Source organism: Monodon monoceros, unplaced genomic scaffold (assembly GCF_005190385.1).
Source record: "Monodon monoceros isolate NGI ecotype Baffin Bay Population unplaced genomic scaffold, NGI_Narwhal_1 Super_Scaffold_19, whole genome shotgun sequence".
NCBI classification, from domain to species: domain Eukaryota; kingdom Metazoa; phylum Chordata; class Mammalia; order Artiodactyla; family Monodontidae; genus Monodon; species Monodon monoceros.
In genome coordinates, this window is record NW_021703775.1 from 67246304 (window position 1) to 67269355 (window position 23052).

A 23052-nucleotide genomic window follows, 5' to 3' on the forward strand; every position below is an offset into this window, starting at 1 on the left:
ATGGATGCCATCGATGCTTCTGAAGATGGGAGTCTTACAAGTAGAGGGGAAAATCAGGGTCAACGTCAGGACAGGGCTACTTGCTCTTCTCTTCACCGAGTCCAGCGGACTGGGCAGCAGAAGGCACCCTCGCTGGGTCAGCACCTAAGGGCAGAAGAAGATGGCATCTTATTAACCAGAAGGAATGATCACCCAGAATTTAAAGCCAACCCCCTATAGGTAAGGATACAAATACCTGTAGTCCATACTATAAAGATATCAACTTTCCACTAATGACTCATCTGAAGTTAGTGTCTAACCTTTTCTTTCTTACCCTTTAATTATTGCTGCATTTCAGTTTTCATACCTCACTCTTCTTCATCTTTTAATAATTATCATCACTAGAATTATCTTCCCCTCTTCTAAAATGTTCTCTGTGTCCTGTGATGGAATTTGAAAAACACGTATTTAGTAACAAGTTTTTAGTCCACTGGTGAAAAAATGGTTACCTTGCAGTTATGCATTCACATCACTAGGTGGCACTGGTGTGAATAAGGGGGATAATCTCAGGCACTTTACCTTTCTCTTGAGTAAATGCAAAGAACTGCATCCTCTAACTTGTCTTCGACTACTGCCTTTTCTAGGCACAGTCCCCCACCCCATTCTTTTCCTTAACTTCCACCCCATTCGTTAAGCTTAACAGTCATAGGAGGCCAACATCACATTCAAACTGTCAGTGTGTGGCATAAACAAACTCAGAAACCAAGTGTATCCCCTTCTCTTTCTTCACTTTGCCCCAATACTGACTTGAGACTCCCATAGTTGGGAGTTCACAGTTTCACCCCCAACCATTTCCTGCATCCCTATTCCAGCTCTCATCCCAGTCCCTGCCTGTGGTTCTCACCTGGCCTTGGAGGCTGATTCTGGACATTCGGCTCATATTTTTTCTTAGCTGCTTCCTCGGGTGGTGGCTTAAGTGTTCCACAGCAAAAGCAGCAGCAACAGCAGCAGCAGCAACAGGTAAGCAGAGCACACAGGAGGACAAGCGTCTAAAAGGTGGGAAAGAATGGCTTCAATCCGGCAGTTCTTGTGTATTTCCATTCAAGCTCCCCTCCCTCAATCCTTCCAGTACCTGCTATATGAGACAACAGAAGCATGTGTCCTAGGAGAGGGGGATTAGCTGTCCTAAGAGAGGAGGGTTGCCCCTGCTTCCTTATTCTTAAGAGACTAGGAAGAATTGTGTACCTTGAACCAACAGCTATTCAGCGTAAAATAGTATGTGACGCCTTCTTCGCCAAAGTGGTCGTATATATATATTCCCAATGAGCCATGCTGGTCGTAAATTTGCCGCTTCTTAGGGTCACTCAGTACGGAGTGGGCTGTGTTGATCTTCTTGAATATTTCTGCTGCTTGAGGGTCCCCTGGATTCTTGTCTGGATGATACTTCAAGGCCAGTCTCCTACCCAAGCAATACCCAAAGGAGGGTGGGGAGAGGATGGGAATGGCTGGGGAGGGAGGGTTAGGGTGAATGACAGGGATAGGTCTCTAGATGGTGAAAAACGAATGCATGAGATGTGGTACAAAGGATGGAGGCACGCAGCCCAAGTCTACATTCCTTCCCGTGTCACAATGAAGAGGATGATGGCCCCACCTGGCCCCAAAGTGAAGGCTTGGGGATTTAAAAATGGGTCAGAAAGCAAGGTAGAGGGAAAAGGGTTCAAGGGGGAGAATTGCAGGATTCAATAAGGGGCTGATGTCTGAACCTGTAGGCCTTTTTGACGTCTTCAGGTGAAGCACCCTTCTTAAGTTCCAGCACTGCATAGAGGGTTGATCCAGTTTTGGACAACAGGCGGGCTGCTTCGTCCACGTGAGCCATGATCTGGGTCAGAGGAGAAGCAGCATTTGTGAGAACTCCCACAGGTGAGGCCACAGAGAAGCGAACTTCCAGTGACAGGAAGCTCATCGCCTTCAGGGGCGAGGCAGGTAAGTGGCTACAATGGGACAAGTATAAGACAACAGTGACTGGCATCTGTGACTAGCAGAAGAGTGCGGGTGACAAGACTTTCAAATCTTAAAGAGGAAACATCTTCTCCTCACATTTCCCAGTGTCCTTCAGATACACAGACCTCCAGACACCCCATATTCTACAGAGGTGAAGCCAAGGGAGGTCTAAACCCTGCATAAAGATCGATTTTGTCCAGAGCTACTGGTACCTTAAGTAAACAGCCCCGAGCCTGTCCAAGCTCATTACTGGGTTTGAAAGACCAGCAGGGCCCCAGCCCCTGAACAGCTTGGGTGGGGAGTCATGGAGATCCCCAATTCCCAAGGGAGAAGCAAGTCAGACGAAACCCTGCGCTACCTAAGAGAAGTCAGGCGTCCAAAAGCCAGGCCGGGAGGCAGTGCTTGCACCTAGGCCAGACGCTTTCTTCCTCCTAACCTCCCCGCTCAAACCCTCCCGCCTCTGTCCCTCAGGGAGGACAGAGGGGTGACTCAAGGGATAAAGGAGGAGCTGTGGGGCAGACCAGAGAGGTAGCAGCGAGCAGGACCCCAGAGGGCCGGGGGAGCACTTGGGAGGCTGAGGCTTGGGAGAACCAAGGCAACAAGCTCAGAGGGAACGCTCTGGTTCCCCAGGTCCCCTCTGGCTCTGTGTGGACGCCCCACCCCCCCCCAAACCCAGCCTGTCGTCTACCTCGGAGTCGCTCTCTTCAGCCGGGGAGGCCTCACGCAACCTCCATCAAGGTGTGAAACTTCACACGGCAGCGGGCCAGTGGCCGACTGCGCCTGCGCGCTGCGTCAACACTAGGGGTCCCTTTTTGGCGCTGCAGGTAGGTCTGGGAGGGACTTATTTCTCTCGCGGGGAGCCTGAGCGTAGGGATCTGCCTGGCACCAGCGGCCAAGGGCTGCGGCGTGTCGGTTCCAGCCCCACCCGCGGATGCAGCCTGCAGGGCCGTCCCTTCTCGAGTGGGAGGGGACTCATTCGATCAGGGACGTGGCTCATCGACTCACCTAAGGAAAGATAACGGGGCTTGCAGACCGTGGCTGTATGAGAGGTATGTTTGCTACAAACCTTTCTCAAGAGGTATATTACCTTCTTTTACGGAATTTAAGGGTCTCCACTTGGTCCTTTTTTTCCTTTCTGCCGGGAAACTCCTACACATGCTTTAAGACCTATATCAAATGTCAGTATTCCTAGGAAACTTTCCTTCATTCCCTCAATTGTTCTCACCTTCCTCTGTAAAAGCATTTATCCTATCATATTGTAATTAAGATGGCACGTTCCTTTAAATTGATGTCTTGAACATTTCCAGAAGTCATTACTGTTCTTCAGAAACTTCCTTTAAATACTATTACCTCACGAGGATGTACCATAATGTAATTATATAATCCAGATTGGATAATTGTTTATAATCATTTGATAGTATAATGACCTTATTATGAAAATTCTTATCTTTAAATCTACAAATAAATCTTTTTTTTTTCTTTAGAGTAGATTCCTGGAAGTGGAATTATTGGGTCAAAGCGAATTTTTTTGAGGCTTTTGATCCACATTGCTAACTTTCTTTCCAGAAAGTTACCAAAAGTACCAATTTACCTCCCTAATTTACATGCTACTTGCAGGGCATAAGAGCACCTATTTCTACTCAATTCCTGTGATCTCCTACAGGTTTGCATCCCTTAGAATTTACCACTTCATGATGTTGGTTTTCGTAACAAAGGAGCACTCAATGGCTCCTATAACATGGAATTGAAAGAACTTTATTGTTTCAGTCCTATCTCTCTGTTACCTGTCTTGTGACTTATTATCTCTTCCTTTTATTACTGTTACCTGTGTACATTTACCTTCCCTTCTAGGTTTTAAGTTGTAAATACTGCACCCCAAAGATGTGAGCCACCTGAGCAAACTAAAGAGTCCATGTGCAACAGGCACAACGACCACTGAATTAGTTTATTTCTGTAGATCCGTGATCAGTGTAGGGGTGGGGATGAAAATCTTTGGTATCCCTCACTGAGTTCATAGGTTCTGGGTTAGATGAGTTTAGAGGTTAGTCGCCTAAAGTAAAGGAGATAAAGCTAACAATTTTTTGATGGTTTGTACTATGCCAGATTTCTCTAACTAACCTCCAGCCTTTCATCACCATCATGGAAGGACAGAACTTGAACAGCCCGAGTCATTTCTTTACCAGCACTGGGAAGAGAGCAGAAGGCACTGGAAGTGCAGTGCATTTACAGGGAACGTCTCGCCTCAGTCTACAGGCCCAGTGTGGTCCGGCCCCTGCCTCTCACTCCAGCTCTACGGAGTACCACTGTCTTGCGTGCTCTGGTCTGCTGCACTGCTTTTCTGTCAGTTCTTTGAAGACACGGTGTTCCCTCCCACTCCTCTGCCTGGAGGGCTCCTCCCCAGGCTACGTGCGTAGCTGACTTCTCATCCTTTGTGGCTCTCAGCTTTGTGCCTCCTCGGAGAGTCCTTCTAAATTGAGTTCCACTTCTCTCTCCCCATCTCGTTAACACCCTCACCCTGATTTGTGAATATATATTTATCTCACGTTGATTTGTTTAAGGTCTGCCTTCACCGGTAGACAGTGAACTCCATGAGGGCAGGGACCTTGTATGTTTGCTCACCATTGTATCCCCAGCACCTAGAACCATGCCTGGCTTATGATAAGTGAATTAATGATTTGCTGAATGAACTATAGCAGAGGGAGCCCTCTGCTCGTCCAGTGGAGGCCCAGAGTTTGGGCCATAGCAAGAATTGCCTGGGACAGAAGCAGATAGCTGGGGAATTGGACAGGACTGCAGAGCCCACTTTTCCTCGTATGATCTGAGACAAGAAGAGACAGAAGGCACTAGGAGAGATAGTAAGGGCGATTCTGGGCTCCTTGTTTCTTGTTTGTCTTAGTTTTCCTCCAGCCCCTAACACAGTATCTGGAATATTGTAGGTACTCAGTAAATGTTGGTTAAGTTGAATGAACAAGCACGCTTTTGTGTACCTTTTCTGAAGCACTTTTACCTCATTGTCTCCTTTGATCCTCACAACAGCCCTGGGAGGTGGTATGAGCCCATCCCTGCTTTACAGAAATGAGCCCAAGAAAGATGGCAAATTAGGCTCTGAGAAGAGTTAGTAAACAGCTTTCACATCTTGCCAGAGGCTCCAGAATGTTATGACTTCTTATCACTGCCCTCTGACATTCTAATTAATTCTAATCACAGTGGCTCTTGAAATAGCCATTATCTTTAAGCCTTCTGCGCCTCCGCTCTGAATGAGATGACACTGCAGCCAGCAGCTGCAGAGATGGGAATAGAGCAAGCAGGTCAGCGGGCATCCTCTGGCCAGGGGCCTCCACTTGGCCTTTACCTAGAAGCAGACCCTTTTTGACTCCATTTTCCATGCACAGGGTCTCTTCTAACATTCAGCACAGAACTAGGAAGAACGTACAAGCCAGGAGTCAGAAGCCCTAGATCTTTGTTTTGGCTCTGGCTCTAACAGGCTGTGTGATCTTGGACAAGTCACTTAATCTCTGAGTCTCTTCCCTCTTCTGTAAAATCCTGTGCTGTTTCACAGGGTTGAGGTCAAGACTAAATTAAATTTGGTTGTTAAAAAAAAAAAAATGGAAAAAAATTTTTAAAAACCATGCTAAAGAATGATGACAGACTCAAACCTTTTCTGGAATCATTTGCCCTCCCGTCGTACGTTGAGTCAGTGATCTTAGAAGTTTACTGTGTCACAGAGCCATTTGGTCTTTCCTGGAGAAAACCAAGAAGCATCCCTTATTTATCCACAAACAACTAAAGTTTTAGTCATATAGCTGGAATATACACATACAGACGACAGACATTGGTATATTTATACCCAAAATATCACGCTCTCCAACATATGTAGTGGGAGAGAGAGATCATAATTTGTCACACCCAACCCCCAGGTTCTAGAATCGTACAAATTTTGAGCTGGAAGGGACCTCAGAAACAACTCTCATACAATGCCTTCCTTTTGTAATTGAGAAAAGTGTGGCCTAGAGAAAGGGATTAACCTGCCCAAGGTCAACCTGTGAGGTCCAGACCTGTCTTCTGACTCCAAGTTAGTTCAGTGTCCATACTGTGTCTGCTCCTCCTACACACCAGCTCCCTTTCCACTTTAAAATCTAAGTGTAGAAACAGACCAAATCCGTAGTTGATATTCACCTCCTTTCATGGTGATGTCAGGTAATATCCTGCTTTTCCTCCCCCCAGTTGAAGGCATACATTACTACATGTGACTAAAAATACCTCTGGCCCCGTTTGTTTGCCTGTCCTCCCCAGGGCAGACGTCTCGTGGTGGGAGGTAGAGGGCTTCCAGTTAGAGAAGCTGCTTTATACTCCTGTCCTCTCTGCCCTGCAACCCCAGACTCTGCAGACCGAAGGGCAGGCTAACAGGGCACACCTGCCTTACCTGTAAAATGGAGATAATAGTCTCTGCCTCTCAGGGTTGTTAAGAGGATTAAATATTTAATCTGAACAGTGCTTGGCACGTGGTAAATGCTGTGTCGTTGTCGTCATCATCATTCTTTCTATCCTGTCTCCTCCCAATTTTGTAAAGAGAGAAATTGCTTTCATTCTGTCTCTGGGAGGAAGGGGGTAAATCAGGGTCCTCCCTCTAAGAAGATTTGGAAATTGTCATTGGAATCCTTCCATCCCCTTTCTACATTCCTTTCTCAGCCCCTTAGAACCCTATTTTCTCATTCCTCTACCCAGTGCCCTCTGCCCTCCAAAATATCCATAGTGTTCCCCAAGCAGTCAAAACTCCAAAATTACCTCTCTCACTTCCTCTCCTTTAAACATTTCTAATAAAAATGATTTACGTCCATACAGTTATGTCACCCCTACGGGCCGGGTGGAAAGCAATCTAATTAAGACCACAATTCTGCTTACAGAGAGAACAGCTATTAGTGCTCGCCTCTTAATTCTTAACCAACACAAAAGGAACAACCGGCAGAATTTCAGGCGGTATGACTGAATGAAGCGAAAAATATCAGGCTCTGTTTTGGGAAGAGACTTTGGGCCTTAAATCTCTCCTCTCCTTTCTGTTCAGCTCCACCAACTTCATGTCTTTTCAATTCTGGGGCTCTGCGTTATTCTGTGTCTCCTCCCACATCTCTGATAAGTTTCCTGTCCCTTGCTGGCTCCTCTCCCTTCTTTCATTTCCTCTTTGTGGATATTCTATATGGTTTGGTCTTTAAGCTCCCGCTTCTGCTCTCTCCTCTCTGCTTCAGAGATGCAGTCTATGGGCGTGGCTTCAGCGGGCACTACTCTGCTTTAGCTCAGCTTAGTGTCATCCACATGCCAGTCTCCCATTGCCTCAAAACCACACTCTGAAATCTGAGCTTATGACCTTGCCCCCAGGCTGGCTGTTCCTCTTGCTTTTTCTATTTACGTTAATGTTATGACTCTTTCCAAGATAATGCTGCTCAAAACCCAAACATCAGCGGGCTGTGGACCATTATTTCCCCCAAATTCGGGCCAAAAAATCTTACTAATTTCTTTTTTCAAAATTGCTCTTTCATCGTCCCCCTCTTTTCAGCTCCCACAGCTTTGAAGCACCTCAGTTAAAGGATTTCCATGTCACACTGACTGTTGTCCTAGCCTTCTAACTGTTCTCCCTACTGCCAGTCTCATCCTGGATACTGGTTACCAGATCAATGTTCCTAGAGCAAAGCAATGTTTCCATCGTTACCACTCCTTTGCTCATAGCCTATGGGGTGCAAAACAACCCTTAAAATATGGCAATGAAATCTACAATCTGACACCGTGTTATCCCTCCAAATGCATTGTCTGCTATTGCCCTGAAGTAAACCTTCCATAACCATCAGTCTTTTTTTCCTCCTAAATATTCCTGTTCTTTCTCACCTCTATACCATTGCCCTCACACCAGTTCCCCTCATGAACTGATTTTAATTAATCAGTTCACTTACTCAACAAATATCTATTAATCGTTGCTCTATGCCTAGTACTTTGGATACAGTGATAATCGGCTCTCATAGATTATAGCTTAGTGTGGAAGATAGACATTCATTTATACCTTCAGCAAATATTTATTAGGTGCTATCCTCTGCCAGATTCTGTTCTAGGTGCTGGGGATATAGCAACATACAGGACAGACAAAAACTTCTGCCATCATGTAGCTTAAATTCTGGTGAGAGGAGAGAGACAGTAAACAAGATAAGTAAAATATTCAGTATGTTAGGTGGTAATAGTTGCTATGGAGAAACATAAAGCAGGGATGGAGATGGAAAAAATCTGAGGGAAGACTGCACTTTTTAAAAGGATAAGCAGAGAGGGCCTGTACAAGTGATATATATATATATATATATATATATGTATATTTTGTAATATTTATTTATTTATTTTTGGCAGCATTGGGTCTTAGTTGCGCCCATTGTGGTGTGCGGGCTTCTCTCTCTAGTTGTGGTTCACAGCCTTTTTAGTTGTGGTTCACAGGCTTTCTAGTTGTGGCCCGTGTGCTCAGTAGCTGCAGAACACGGGCTTAGTTGACCCGTGGCATGTGGGATCTTAGTTCCCTGACCAGGGATCAAACCCATGTCCCCTGCATTGGAAGGCAGATTCTTAACCACTAGACCACCAGGGAAGTCCCTGTGAAAGTGATATTTGATTCAAGACCTGAAGCAGATGCTCAGGTGAGTCGTGAAGACATCTGGCAGAGTGTACTATAGGTAAAGAGATGAGTAAATGCAAAGGCCCTGGGGTGGAACACACCGGGTATGTCATAGGACCCACTTGCACAAAGGCCAGAGTGGCTGGGGAGTGAGGTGGGAGTAGTATGAAATGAGATCATAGGGGGTTAGATTGCATAGGGCTTTGCAGGCCAGTGGAAGGCCTTTGGCTGATACTGAGACAGAGACTGACGAAATCTGGCCTAGTTGCCTAGCCCGGATTGAGGATAGACTATAGGGCAACAAAGGTAGAAAAAGGAAGACAACCTAGGAGGCTACTGAAGTAATCAAGAAGGCAGACGATGGTGGTTTAGGCAAGGATGGGAGCAGGATTTGTTGACAGATTGGATGTGGGGTAAAAGTAGAGAAGTCAAGGATGACTCTAAGGCTTCCGGTCTGAGCAAGTGGAAAGATGGAGTTCGCATGTTCTGACATGGGAGGACTGCTGGAAGAGAAGGTTTGGGATAAGGGTGGCGATCAGGAGCTCAGTTTTTGATGAAGCTTGAGATGCCTATTAGACATTAAAGAGGAGAGGTCAAGCTGACATTTGGGTACATGAGTTCAGAGTTGAAGTGAGAGATCTGGGAATCATCATATAAGCTGCCATTTATTTTTTAAGTTTCTTTTTTTAATAGAAACTTTCAAACACATATAGAAACAGAATAGTACAATGATCCTCCATGTACCCATCACACAGCTTCAACAATCATTGCTTCTCGCTGTTTCTAGGTAGTATTTAAAGCCTTGAGACTGGATGATATCTCCATGGGACTAAGTGTAGGAAGGTAAGAGAAGAGGGTGACCAAGTCCTGGAATATTCCAGCGTTAAAAGGTTGGGAAGATGTGGAGGAACCAGCAGAGGAGACCGAAAATAAGCAGTCAATGAAATAGGAGGAAAACTAGATTATGGTATCCTGGAAGCCAAGTGAAAAAAGAAATAATCTCCAAATAACAATTTAATTGTTATTAGTAGGATAAGTGCTAAGGCAGAAAAAGAAGTGTGCAATGAGAATGCATAACATGCACTAGGCTGATTTGGGGGGTCAGGAAGGCTTCTCTGAGGATGTGACATGTAAGCTGCAGCCTTCCCTCATCTTCCGTATCTCCAACTAAAATCCTGCTTCCTCCATCCTGCTTCCACTCTGACAATCAGCTCCTCCTTTCTGGGATGGCTTTATCGAGGACTATGTATCAGGCACTATGGTGTGCTGGGGACACAGTGTTGAGAAAGACAACAGCTGTCTTCAGAGAGCTTGTACTCTAGTACAAGAGACTGACAAGTAAACAATATTGTTAAAACGTGGTGAGTGCTAACATCACCGAGGCACAGTGGGCCTTGAGATCACCAGGGAAGGGCACATAACCCATCCAGGGGTGGGAGGGGTCAGGAAAGGCTTTCTAGGGGTAACACCTCTGTGCATACCCTTCAGCTTGGCTTGGCCCTTTCAAGTGTTAACCCTTGCCCACAGCCTTGGATTCCAAATCTTGCCTGAGATCCCTGGCCCAGCCTAAATCCTGACCTCAGCACTGGGCTTTGCTCTCCTTCTCTCTCAGTATGAACTGTTCCAGCCTGGGTCTCCCTGAAGCCTCCTTCTGAGCTGCTCTGTTGCCTTCTGCTCTGGAAGCTGGCACTGACCTGTCCTCTCGGGAACATCAGGCCTTCCTGCCTCCACAACTAAGAGTAGACTAAGGACTCACCTTAGGGAAAATTGGTATCTGAGGAAGGCGTAAGAGCATGTGGGTAAATCAGTAACCAAAGTCTGCAGAATAGAAATCTCTTGCAATCAAGTTAAAGCCAGGATGGGAGAGAACACGTCTATCTTGTTCACCAGGAATCCGCAGCTAGGATAGCAGGGCACATGGCAGGAATAAGTGTTCAGTAAATGTTGAATGAAGACTAGAGTTCCATACAGGGCACCAGCCCTCAGCTGTCCTTCTAACTCCTGCACAGTTTTCCTAGCTCCTGTCCAGATGCAGAATGCCTTCCTCAGACCTGGAATTCAAGAGGACCCTTTGCAAAGATTTTCATAGGGCCTTGATGGTGCTTTGAGAAACAGGTGCAAGCTGTTTCACTGCCAGGCTTTTCATGCATAAATTTCCAAGCAAAAGAAACTGTTGGTATTCTCCCTGCCGTTGCACTGGACTTCTGGAGGCAGCAAGTTCCAAGGCCAGGGAGGGGAGGCGAAGGGCAGCCCTGTTATCCGTCTGCTCCGACGCCCCTTTCCAGTCCTGCCTTCTCGCTCCCCGCCGGGTGGCAGTGGCGGGGCGGGCACGTGCCGGCGTCTGCGCCCCCTCCCGGGCACCCGGGGCTGCTTTCCCTGCGCCACGGGCTGCCCAGGAAAGGAAATCCCGGAGGAAGCCATTGTTATTACCACGTCCCCCTGCTGTCGTCATTGGCCGAGGCGTTCCTAGAAGCCCGCCCCCCACACCCCGTCCCGCACAGGGTCCCGCGGTTTCTGCCCATTTTCGAGCTCGCCCGCCCCGCGCCACTTTGGGCGAGGCTACCGCATCTGAGCCCTGGAGTGAGCAGTGGCCCTCACGTCCCAGCTCCAAGGCTCTCAGAATTGGCAATGCCCCAGGCCCAGTGCGGACGGAGCTTCGAAAACCGACGGCGCCAGGCGGGACGTGCCCGGGGCCCTGACATAGGCGAGCGGGACATGAATTCCACCCCAGCTCTGACACGGACCAACAAGGTGACCTTGCTGGTGGCTTCCCCTCTCGCCTTGCTATAACCCACGTAGGGAGCTGAGGCCCCATGCCTCTAGGGGAGGTTGGGGGACGAAAGCTACCCCCACCCTCGCTCCCTTGCCCCGCGTGGACTATGGGCTGGGCCTTGCGGGAAGAGTGTGGAGAACAGGCTGGCGCGGGCCCCGTGCAGGGCGTGGGTGGAGGCGGCGCCGAGGGCGCGCGCAGACCCTTTCGTTCTTCCGTGCCGCAGCGCTCCCAGCGCAGTACGATCGCTTAGCACACGCCGCCCGCAAACCTTGGCACAAGCCGCCCTCTCCCCGCCGGAACAGCCAGCCCGCCGCCCAGCTTGCCTAATCCGTTCAAGCCTCACCTCCTCCGCGAAGCTCTCCCAGGTTAACCCCATCACTTCCAACCACTCTAGCTGGCACGTCCTCCAGTTTTTTTTGTTTTTAGAAGTACGCACGGAGTCTCATTGTCTGAAAAAAACAATGTTGGGGTTAGATGACTGTCACCAGAACCCTAAATTCATTCTGACGGGTATTCTGAAGCCCAGGGTATTCTGAAGGGTGCGTTTGATGGGTTTCTTGCCTGGGCTAGCTAACGACTCTCACCCTCCACCTTCCCCATCCATGCTCACTCTCTCCCCTCATCCTACGGATCCTTCTCTTCACAGTGTCACAGCTTGGAGTGCACAATCCAGTCACCACCCCTTTTCATTGTACACTGGTGGCAGATGTGAGGGGCACAGAACATTGAGCATTTGAAGCTTCGACTCCAGGCTCAGCCACAGACTTTGCTGTAAGTCACTCCTTCCCCTGGGCTTTAGTTTAAATGAGGCAAGATGAAGTAATGCCCGGGAAGGTGCTACAGGTTTGGAGGTAAGGACAAGCTGACCGCAGCCTCCCTCCATGAACCTGGGGCTTGTGACCCCAGAGAAGTGGAGCGCTCTTCCTTTCGGCTGCCCCAGCCTCTAAGTGACAAAACTGCGGCTGTGTGCTCTCTCCAGTCGCCTTGTGGCGTCCTGAACCGGGGAGGGAGAGAGGATGGGGGTCCAGTCCCAGTCCTTTATTCACTGGTCGCATGACCCCGGACACTTCTTCCTCTGGGACTGTTACTCGTCCGAAAAATAGGGATAATAATGGATTGAAGGAGAGCTGGAAGCTTTTTGTCCGCCCCATGTCTCTATAAAAATAAATAATAGTGAGCGGTACAGTGCTTGGCAGCAGACTTTGCTCGCGAATTCCGACCCCACATCCGCCACAGAGGGGTTTCTGGCCGGAGTCCCTGGAGTTCTCCCGGATTTGTCACACTGCTTACCCCACATTCTCTTTCTGGTTCTCTCCTCCACACCTGTTTCTGCCTTCGTGTGGGGAGGCTGGGGCCACGAGGTGACGGGTGGTGGGGAGAGGGGGTGGGATGCCCTGGCGCCGACCTGCACGAGGCGGTGTCCCTTGGTTGAAGATTGGTTGGAAGGTCCCTAGGCTTGAGGAGCTCGGCTGGAAACTGGTAGGCAGGGCTTGGGTAGGGGCGGGGCTGGTCTGCCTAGGGGTGGGCTATGGAGGTTAGGCGTTCTCTAGAACCCGGCGGGGGCGCAGAGAGCTCCCACCGCCCCACCTGGCTCCGGCACCGGCAAATAGGGCTATGCCTACGGGGACGGGGCTCCGGGTGCGGGGCTTAGGCGTGGGGCGAGAGGCTGGGGAGCCTGGAGGCGGGGCTTGGGGAGCTCGCCCCACGCGGGGCGGGGCTCCAGCAGCCGCGGGATCTGCAGTTCGGACTGCCGGCGCCACAGTCGCCGCAGTTCCCTCCACTGTGGTGGCCCCGAGGCCCTGCGGGGAGTCTAGGGGTCGACTGGCCGCTCGGACTTGGCACGGGGTTGGCCACGCCTCTCCCTACCTCGGTGCGGCCTAGACGGTCGGGGCCGCGGGGAAATGGAGCCCTCTCCCGCCACGGGGGGCTCTGAGACCACTCGCCTGGTGAGCCCCCGAGACCGCGGCGGCGCTGGTGGCGGCCTGCGTTTGAAGAGGTAGGATTGACCTGGGTCGGCCCTCGGCTGGGGGGGGCGCCACCCTTCCGCCTTCCGTCCACTTCGTTGTCTCTCTCGGCCAGCCGGCCCAGCGCACCGCGACCCCCTCGGCTTTGTGGCGCTGCGTTCTGTCCCCTCCGGCCCGCCCAGCCAGCCCCGACCCCCGCCGCTCAACAGCCCGACATGCCTCCTCCTGGCTACCTTCTTTCTCCCGGTCCCGGGAAACTGCTCCTCGGACCGCCCCCCAAGCTTCCCGACCCCTCCGCCGCCCCCGCCGCGTCTGACTTCCCCGCGAGCGACTGCCCCTCCGTCTGGCCGGAGTCCGCGCCAGGTGTCCCGATGTACGCATTGCTCCGGGGTCGTAGGAGCCCCTCGCCGCCCAGGACCCCGGCCCTACCCTCCGCGCTCCCGGGCTCGGGGCGTCCCCTCCAGAGTGGCCAGCTCTGGGCACCCGGGCCGACGATGGGCCCGGGCTCCGCAGCGGGTCTTCCGGGCTCCTGTGGGGCGGGCGGCCGCTGGGAAGCGAGGGGGCGGTAAGGAAGGAGCAGGTGCGGTCTGGGCGGCGGGGGTATTCCCGGCTACGCACAGACGGGGCCGGGGGCGGCGAGGTGTGAAATGAGGCGCTCGGAGCGGTCGGGACAGCGGGCCGGGGGCGGCCGGAGAACCGCCTCCGCGTCCCGCCGGCCTCCCGCGCCCGGCGCCCGGCGCCCGCCGACCGCCTTGTCCCTCCGAGCGGCCACGCCAGGCCCTCCCTGGCCACCTCCGCTGGCCATTTTGTCTGTTTGCCCACCGTTCGTTTATCTCGGGAATTTGACAGGGTCTCCGGCTTTTTCTCTTGACTCATCTCTCCCTATCTTTCCTTTTCCCTCCCAACCCCTCTCCCTTTGTCTCGGGTGTGGTGCCTCTGTGGGTTTCTCGCTCTTTCCCTGGATGGGGGCCGTAAACCTGGGTGGATGGGGGAGTGGATGAGCAGAAGGGAGGGAAGACTTCCGTCGGAATCTCTCCCGCGGAGGACTGCAGACGGGGGCAGCTGTGGCCCTGGCGTCTCTTCATGTACCTTTCGACTCTGCTTCAGGCCAGTCTCCCTTCTACCCTACTCAGTATTATTTGTTGTTTGTCGGGGGTTTCAGAGGGCCAGGGAGAGCAAGTTGTCTTTCCTTCTCTGCACACAGCAGGTAGCTCCCCGCACCCCTACACACCAACAATGAGGCTTCTTTAGTGCCCAGTTAATGCAAAACAAAAGGGAGCAGCCTGTTGATGGGTGACTACCTTGATGCCTGGCTGCGCTGTGTCTTACAGGGCCAGGAAAGGCACCTTGCCCACTGCCTCAAAGCCACTCACCCTCTGTTTACTCTTCAGACCCGCATCTCTGACTCCCAGCTTGTTTTCATTCTCATATGACCATTAGTCACCAAATCCTGCAGTATTTTCTGGAAGAGGCTCTTCCCTACCTGCCCGCCTGTCTCTAAGATTCTGCGCAGGGAGCCTCTGGCCTTGTCTGTACTGGACCCCTCCATCTCCTCTCTTCTCTTCCTCCCAGACTAGTCCATCGTCAAGGTCATCCATCTCACAGATCAGGAAAGATTAAATCAATCAGTGTGTCTCCCTTTATGTTACTTTGAGCCCATCACTTTCCTCCAGCCCTTCCCCTGGTTCCTCACACTTAAGCTCCAAGCTGCATATCTTGTCATTGTCATTCCATGTGTCTGGAGCTCCTTTCTCTACCTAGGTCTTCTCTTAAACATCTCCTCCTCTGTGAAGGTCTCCTCATCCCCTTTAGAGTTGGCCACTCCTTCCCCTGTGCTCCAAAGTCCTTTGTTCACAACCCTCCTGGCCCCAGCTTCTCCTTGCATAGTCAGTCATTTGCGACACTTCTGTCTCTCCCACTAGATTGAGCTTCAGTACGTGTACGCTGCTTGGTAGTCTCACTGAGGAATGAGGATGGATCTCAAAGCCGCCCTCATCTCCCATCTCCTCTGGAAACACACCTGGAATCATACACACCCAGATTCTAAGTCTTGGAAGGGGATTCCAAGAAGTTAATCTACCTGCCAGCACTTGAATTTTCCCTAGAAGCACCAAATGTGCCCCCATCTCCCTCACAGCTGAATTCGCCCATTGGGCAGAGCTGTCCTCAGCCAGAAGGCCCCAGGCACCCTTCCCCACTTTGCTGCTGTGATCACATTTCTATCTGGAGCCTTCATTTTCTCTCAAGGGTATTCTTGTGACACCTCCATGAGTATTTCTAGAACTGTACTTTTCTATTTAGGTCCTTTATGCTGTGGAAGGTTCTCTTCTCCCTGGGATTCAGGTTGGGTAGTAATGGGGGTGAGAATTAAGCCAGAAGGGACTGAAAACTCAGTTAGCCTGAGCTCAGCCTGTGGCATCCCCAGGTGAGGCCTCCAGCCCCATTCATTTGTCCAGGGAGGCTCACTGCACTGTGCAGTTAAAGTGGCCTCTGCTGGGTGCTTATGGTCACACTGAGGTCCAGCTAACACGTGGCAGACTCCAAACCCAGCACTCCTCCTGCCACCAATCCCGGCCACATCAGTCTGCGCTCTCTCCTCCCCATGACAACCCAGCTCTGGAATCTGGCCATTAGCTCTCTGTGCCAGGAACTTCAGACTTTTTGGGTCCCAGCATTCTACTCTCCTCTTAAAGGGCCACGTCTAGCTGAATGTCTTGGAGAGGGAAGGTGAAGGACCTGGGAGTGGAGGCACCAGGAGGTAGGTCCAGCAGGGAGGCACTAAGGCCAGGACCATGTGCTGAGCCTCACCCCACACTTTCACACCACTTCCCCTTCCTATTGCCTTCGCCGGGCACGTGCACCTCCTCTTTATCAAAATCCTTCCCATCCTTCCAGGCCCTTCTCAGGGGCCTCCTTCAGTTGTGTCCCTGATTGCCTCATTACAGTCAGTATGTCCCTCTGAGCCCTGATGGTGCTTTAACTGCTCTAAGGCAATAGCTACCTTTTGCTACATCTCACAGTATTTAGGTACACATTTGTCTTGTTCACCAGAGGCTCCCAGAGATCAGAAAGGATATCCTATCCCACTTGTATTCTTCGTGGTGCCTATCATAATGAATTGATTTGGGTGAAGTTTAATCTCAGCTCAACCACCAACTAGCTGTGTGGCCTCCATAAGTCCTTTCCCCCTTTGAACCTCATACTTCTAATTCTTTAATAAGTGGTAGACTAGACGTCTCTAAGGTGCTTTCCATGTGTGCTCTGAGATTCTGTGGCTCTGTACGTGAAAGGAAAAGGGAGGCTGGAATCTGAGTTGTCCATTTAGCCCCATCTCTCCTGTGGCCCTCTGTCCACAAGGCCTCAGGGAAGGATAGAGTGGTGGGACATCTGATGAAGCCAGTCTGGGGGACCCAGGACTGGGAGTGAGAAGCAGGTTAGCCCTTGAACCAGGCCCCAGCTTGAACTGGGCTGCCTGCCTCAGTCTCTTCACAGAGCCCTCCGAGCCCCTCCCCGAGGAGCCCAAACCCGTGGAGATGTCCTTCCACCACTGCCACAGGGACCCTCTGCCACAGCCAGGTCTCACCCCAGAGAGGCTGCAGGCACAGAGGCAGCTGTGTACCGCCTGTGCTGTGTGCTGCGTCTTCATGGCCGGGGAAGTAGTCGGTAAGTCGGAAAGCGGTTCCTCCAACACCATCCTCCGGATGCCTGCCTAAGCCACTTCCCACCCGGAGTCCCAGGAATGTTCCTGGGTGGAGATGCAGAGAAGGTGGGGATGGCTGGGACAGGGGAGGTGGGTGCCCAGGACTCAGGAAGTGGGAGAGGGCGAGGGACAGCACCAAGGGAATTCAGGGCTGACTCATCAGTATGAACTGGTCCTGTAAAAGCCCTATTTTCTTCTTATTAAAATACGTTATTGTGGGGAATTCCCTGGTGGTCTAGTGGTTAGGACTCCGCACTTTCACTGCTGAGGGCGAGGGTTCAATCCCTGGTCGGGGAACTAAGATCCCACAAGCTGCGCGGCGTGGTCAAAAAAATGTTATTGTAGAAAAACTAGAAAATGTGAATGAGTGAAAAGAAAAAAAACCCCAAAAACCCACGTGTAATCCCATTACCAGAGAAAAACTGCTGTTCACATTTTGGTATGTGTCCCCCCGTCTCTTTTCCATGCCTCTACACACACTGCATGATATTTTCTAAATGGACCAGACCATATATCGCTTTACCCTTACAGGTGGGTATTTGGCGCACAGCCTGGCCATTATGACTGACGCAGCCCACCTGTTGGCAGATGTGGGCAGCATGATGGGCAGCCTCTTCTCCCTCTGGCTCTCTACCCGTCCAGCCACCCGTACCATGACCTTTGGCTGGCACCGCTCAGGTAAGGCCCCTGCATGGTCTGATGACCCACCCAATCTTGCCAGAAGGTACCTCTCAGGGTCCTGGGCAGCCCTCTGATAGCTTGTCTTCCCCTGCAGAGACTCTGGGGGCTTTGGCCTCTGTGGTCTCCCTCTGGATGGTCACTGGCATCCTCCTGTACCTGGCCTTCATCCGCCTGCTGCACAGCGACTACCACATCGAGGGGGGTGCCATGCTGCTGACCGCCAGCATCGCAGTCTGTGCCAATCTGCTGTACGTTCCAGTATGGAGCAGGCACCGTGTGGGATTCAGGGCGAGGGCTCCTCCTCCAGGATGGGAGAGCAGGCTCTCCTCTCCCGGACAGACTCGCAGCACGCACATGCTGTTCTCATCTCTCTGCCCTAGGGATGCCTGAGAAGGGGCTGGGGTAGAGACCTAAAATTCAGAGTCAAAAGACCTTTGTTAAAGGCCTGCTGTGTACTGGCCACCCTGCTGGGGGCTGTCATCAGCATTGTCTCATTTAAAGCTCACAACCAGCCCATGAGGTAGGTAGTATCACTTCTGGTATACAGTTAATCAGATAGATCCCAAGAGGTGACCAGGGGACTTGCCCAGGGCACATAGCTACTTTAGTAGCAGGGCCAGGATCTGAATCCACGTCTCTGGCACCACGTATTCTTGCCCCCAGGCTGCATTACTTGTCTCTCTTGGACCGTATTGTCTTTTTCCTGGGACTGGGAAAATAGGGAGAAAATAGATGGAGAGAGGGCTCCTGGGGAGGTGAGAGGAGGAGGTGTGGAAGTGGTCAGAGGAGCCTGGAAGCAGGCCACCTGGGCTGAGCTGCTCTGCTTCCCCCTCAGAATGGCCTTTGTGCTGCACCAGGCCGGGCCCCACCACAGCCACGGGTCCAGGGGGGCAGAGTATGCACCGCTGGAGGAGGGGCCCAGGGAGCCCCTGCCCCTGGGGAACACCAGCGTCCGGGCGGCCTTTGTGCACGTGCTGGGGGACCTTCTGCAGAGCCTTGGGGTGCTGGCCGCCTCCATCCTCATCTACTTCAAGGTACCATCTGTGCAAGCCTGCCCCAGCCTTCCTCCCCCAATTCCACCCCCCAGCCCCTCCTTCCCTGGACCCCCACCCACCCCACTCCATCTCCCAACTCCCCAGGACTCCTGGCCCAGGGTTATAGTCCCTTTCACCCCAGCAGGGTTCTCAGGGGCCTCTCAGGTCCTGTTTGTCCAGGATGCCCCTAGGTCTTCCTCTGAAAGGTCCCTGATTCCCAGGCTTAGAGCTTTCTTTCTCTACAGCCTCAGTACAAGGCAGCTGACCCCATCAGCACCTTTCTCTTCTCCATCTGTGCCCTTGGATCCACCGCTCCCACCCTCCGAGATGTTCTCCGCGTCCTCATGGAAGGTGAGTCAGACGCCACTGCTCCCCACCCCCCGGGGCCCTCTCTGACCTCACCCCAGGACTAGGCGCCTCTGTCTTCTCTGGAGAAAGTGTGGGGAGAAGGCCTATTGGTGGAAGGAGGATTCGGGGATGGGGTAAACTGTGGGGATCAACAGGGTGAGTGGTACAGGATGGGGGAGGTGGGGTCCTGGCCTCTGGGCAGGAGTGGCCCTGGCAATAAGGCGCGGTGGGTGCTGCTTGCAGGCACCCCCAGAAGTGTGGGGTTTGAACCTGTGCGGGATACCCTGTTGTCAGTGCCAGGAGTTCGGGCAACCCACGAGCTGCACCTGTGGTCCCTTACGCTTACTTACCATGTTGCCTCCGCACACCTGGCGATTGGTGAGTCCACACTGACCCCAGCCAGTTACTTTCCAGAAACATTTCTCCCTTCCCGTACCACCATCCAAACATAGGAAGGTGGTCTGAATTAACTGCAAATGTTTCCATCTCTCTGTTTTTGTATCTCTCTCTCTCTCTGTCTCTCTCTCTCTCTGTCTCTCTCTGTCTCTCTCTGTCTCTCTGTCTCTCTCTCTCTCTCTCTCTCTCTCTCTCTCTCTCTCTCTCTCGGGGAGGTTTCACTCTCTCTGAAGTAGTGCTGGGAACCAGCAACCCTTTAAAAGGTCACTGGTACCTACAGGTCTCGTGATGGGGCACAGTTAGGTAAATTATGGCTCCTCCACTCAGTGGAGTATCATGTAACTTTTAAAAATTGATGATTATGAAGACTGTAGGGCAACTAGGGAAAATGTTTATGGTATAATGCTAAGAGAGAAAGCGGAATATAAAATTTTAGCTACATTATGGTTCAACTATTTAAAATATATATGGTGACTCACAAGCTGACAAAGAATTTCTGAGTTTCTTCCAGATGCAAGAAGCAATCAGAGACATGCAATTTGGACGCCAAAAATATTATACTTTGTAGGATATTTGATGGTAACTCTAGAGGGACAATGAGAACAGAATATTTAACATCTGGAATGTCGTGGAAAAGCGGGTGGTATGGCTGCTGAAATACACAGCTGTATACTGATACTCAGCAGAAGAGAATAGAAAAATAATGGTCTAGTGTGTTAGCCTAGTCGATTAGGGATGACTCTGTTCGATCTTTTTGACAGTTTTACACTGTTCATACAATATATAGAGAAAATAAAGCTTCCCATTCAATCTTGGCTTTCATGCCATGAAAACCCCTGGGTCCCCTTCACCCATCCTTATCTGGGCCCCTGGCTGGTTCCCAATTCCCCTGGAAACCTGCTGCCTCTTATCACTCCCCCGCAGACTCCACGGCTGACTCTGAAGCCGTCCTGGCTGAAGCCACATCCCGGCTCCACTCCCGGTTTGGATTCTCCAGCTCTACCCTGCAGGTCGAGCAGTACCAGCCTGAGATGGCCCAGTGCCTGCGCTGCAGGGAGCCCCCCCAAGCCTGAGCCACGGCCACACCCTCACCCCACTGCCAGGCCCAGGCTCAGCCCTGGACTCTCAGCAACTGCCTCCCTGCTCACGGAGAAGGGACGGAGCTGGGTCCGTACCCTTCCTCTCTGCCCGCTTCCACCTGCCAACCCCCCAGCCCCAGTGGGCAAGACCAAAGTGTGTGTGGGGAGTGGGGCCAGGGTCAGGCTGAACAGGGAAGTCAGGGCAGTCGGGGTGTGTAGAAGTCCTGTGGTCCCTGCTCCCCGTGCTCGGGGGAGCCCCCAGCCTCCTTTCCGTGCAGTTCATTTGTCTGTGTGGCAGGCTGGCTGGCTGGCTGGAGGATCTGCCTGTCTTTGTGCTGTTGGTGTGCCTAAGCCTGGGGGAGGTCAGCAGGGGCCCCCTCCCCATGTGGCTCTCTCTCTGTCTATGCAGGAGCCCCAAAGCCTGCACTTTGTCCGTGTGTTGTAGCCTTATGGTTTTGTGTGTGTGTGTGTGTGTGTGTGTGTGTGTGTGTGTGTGTCTTGGTGCTGTGGCCTGTGTGTCTCTGTGCCTGTGTGGCTGTGCTATGGTCTCTATGAGTCTGCACCATCCATGTGTCTGTTTGGGCGTCTGTCTGGCCATCCCTCTGTTGGTGCTGTGCCCTCGGCTCTCCCAGAGAGAGGGAGGACTCCGCCGCAGCTCTGCCAATAAACTTGTATCTAACTGCACCTTTCAGCCCCTGTGCTGACTCCTCAGGAGGGGGACACAGAACCGGTCACCTGGGAACGGATAGAATCCCTCAGCCAGAGTGACCTTGCACAGCTCCCCTACCCCCTTCCCACCCTCTCCATCCTCTCCACCCTCAAATATCCATTCTGATGTAGGCTGAAACCCGCCAGTCCCTTTACTGCCTTCCCCTACTTGGCAGTGTGCTCGAGCCTGGGTCCTTGGCTCAGGGAGATGCCCATTCGTTCTGGGCTTGGTTTTAGGAGAAAGCTGGATGGCAAGGAGCTGAGGGATACTGGAGTCATTCTGAAAGGCTCCCGCAGGCCAGGGTGGCCTTGGGCTCGTTGGCGGGAAGCTGCAGCCATCTGGGGGAGAGGGGTTGGACCACGGTGCTGATTTGGCTTTGTTCTCAAGCTGTGTGAGGTGCTGGGGAGCAGCCCTCAGTCCCGACTGCCCCAGCCCTGCCTCACAGCAGCCAACCCCAAGTCCAGGTTTGAGCTGTGGACACCAAGGACCTCTTTTACAATTATCCTCCCTTTGCCTCATATACGTTGAATCATATATTTCGACAGATTTGACCTTACAAATCTCTTTAAGGGATCGTTCGTTTTCTCTTAAAAAAACATCAAGCCCTTTGTGCTTTTGTTTTGGATATAGTGCAGGAGTCCACCGGCCTTCCCATCCTAGGTTGATATAACTCCAGCCTGAAGCAAAGACCCGGAGCATTTTCATTAGCTCATGCATATTTCTGCAAGGCTTCTCCCCCAAAATGGAAATACCTTTATTATTAAATTGTGTTGATTTTTTTTTAATTATAAAGGCAATATATGTTCGCTTTAAAAACCTATCAAAGGAGGGAATTCCCTGGCGATCCAGTGGTTAGGACTCTGTGCTTCCACTGCCAGGGGCATGGGTTCGATCCCTGGCTGGGGAACTAAGATCCCACAAGCTGTGCAGTGTGGCCAAAAATAAAAATAAATAAATAAATACCTATCAAAGGAAAGTGTATAAAGTAGAAAGTGAATGATTCCCCTATACTCTTACTCCCAGAGAGAACTGCTATTCACAGCCTCTCTGCCCATATTTTCTTGTATGTACAAAGACTTCTTCGTAATAACATAAGAGGATTACATTATAGGTGATAACGTGTAACCTGCTTTTATGATTCAGCCATACATCCTGGGTGCGTATTTCCACGTTAATACACGTAGATTTCATTACTTGTTTTACGGTGTGGTCTTTGGACCGGTTGAAAATAGGCCTCCCCATTCTGATCTTCAGCTGGGGGCCCCTCGACCAGGATGGGTGAGTTGCTGCTGGCCTGAGTCTAGCACGGGAAGCTGGGCGCAGGCAAAGGGCTAGCAGTCCCTCACACTGGGCACCAAGGCTGCCCCAGCTGCTGTCCATGCTTTGCTAGTTCCTGCTACTTTCTCATTTTACGACTCATTGATTACAGGCCCCAAGTGACAGGATGGGGGTGGGGAAGAGTGAGGAAATAGGGGAAAACGAGGACTAGATTTTTACCCTATGAACAGCCTTAAGCTGCAGCCCTGCCCTATACGCACAAGGCTGGATCCTTTTGCAGGAGAGGAAACAGAATGTTCAGGGCAGGAAGAGACCTCACAACGCATGCAGTCCATCTCTGTCCCATACCCCTGCAAAATGAAGAGGAAGCTGAGGCTCAGAGAGGGAAAAGGACTTCCCCAAGGTCACCCAGCAAGTGACAGGGGCAGGTGCAGAGCCTGGGCTCTCACTGCCACCCAGGCCCTGGG

General features: G+C 51.6%; 2 protein-coding genes across 3 annotated transcripts; one reads left to right on the forward strand and one right to left on the reverse strand.

Moving 5' to 3' along the window:
* Positions 1–364: 364 nt before the first annotated feature.
* Positions 365–1855, reverse strand: DNAJC5G (DnaJ heat shock protein family (Hsp40) member C5 gamma). Its single transcript, XM_029231628.1, has 4 exons — positions 1743–1855; positions 1225–1438; positions 884–1028; positions 365–420 (listed from the first exon to the last, which is right to left on the reverse strand). Exons 1-4 carry the CDS (start codon positions 1853–1855, stop codon positions 365–367), a joined length of 528 nt encoding a protein of 175 aa, XP_029087461.1.
* A 1120-nt stretch (positions 1856–2975) lies between these two features.
* On the forward strand, positions 2976–21289 carry SLC30A3 (solute carrier family 30 member 3). Of its 2 annotated transcripts, none has more exons than XM_029232265.1 (8): positions 2976–3029; positions 16842–17023; positions 17592–17738; positions 17836–17989; positions 18577–18775; positions 19021–19126; positions 19367–19501; positions 20444–21282. In XM_029232265.1, exons 2-8 carry the CDS (start codon positions 16894–16896, stop codon positions 20590–20592), a joined length of 1020 nt encoding a protein of 339 aa, XP_029088098.1. In that variant the 5' UTR covers positions 2976–3029; positions 16842–16893; the 3' UTR covers positions 20593–21282. The 2 variants fall into 2 exon arrangements, with proteins under 2 accessions (XP_029088098.1, XP_029088097.1); XM_029232264.1 differs by lacking the exon at positions 2976–3029 and adding an exon at positions 13112–13392 and having other exon boundaries at positions 20444–21289.
* Positions 21290–23052: the final 1763 nt, after the last annotated feature.

Bases quoted from the DNA above. Each gene is read 5' to 3' on its own strand.
- DNAJC5G (XM_029231628.1), bottom strand. From the start codon at position 1,855: ATGGCTCACGTGGACGAAGCAGCCCGCCTGTTGTCCAAAACTGGATCA. The intron at 1,029-1,224 runs GTACACAATTCT...CCCACCTTTTAG, and splicing joins TGAATAGCTGTTGGTTCAAG to ACGCTTGTCCTCCTGTGTGC. The intron at 421-883 runs GTGAGAACCACA...ATTCCATCACAG, and splicing joins GAATCAGCCTCCAAGGCCAG to GACACAGAGAACATTTTAGA.
- SLC30A3 (XM_029232264.1), top strand. From the start codon at position 13,298: ATGGAGCCCTCTCCCGCCACGGGGGGCTCTGAGACCACTCGCCTGGTG. The intron at 13,393-16,841 runs GTAGGATTGACC...TGCCTGCCTCAG, and splicing joins GGCGGCCTGCGTTTGAAGAG to TCTCTTCACAGAGCCCTCCG. The intron at 17,739-17,835 runs GTAAGGCCCCTG...CTTCCCCTGCAG, and splicing joins CTTTGGCTGGCACCGCTCAG to AGACTCTGGGGGCTTTGGCC.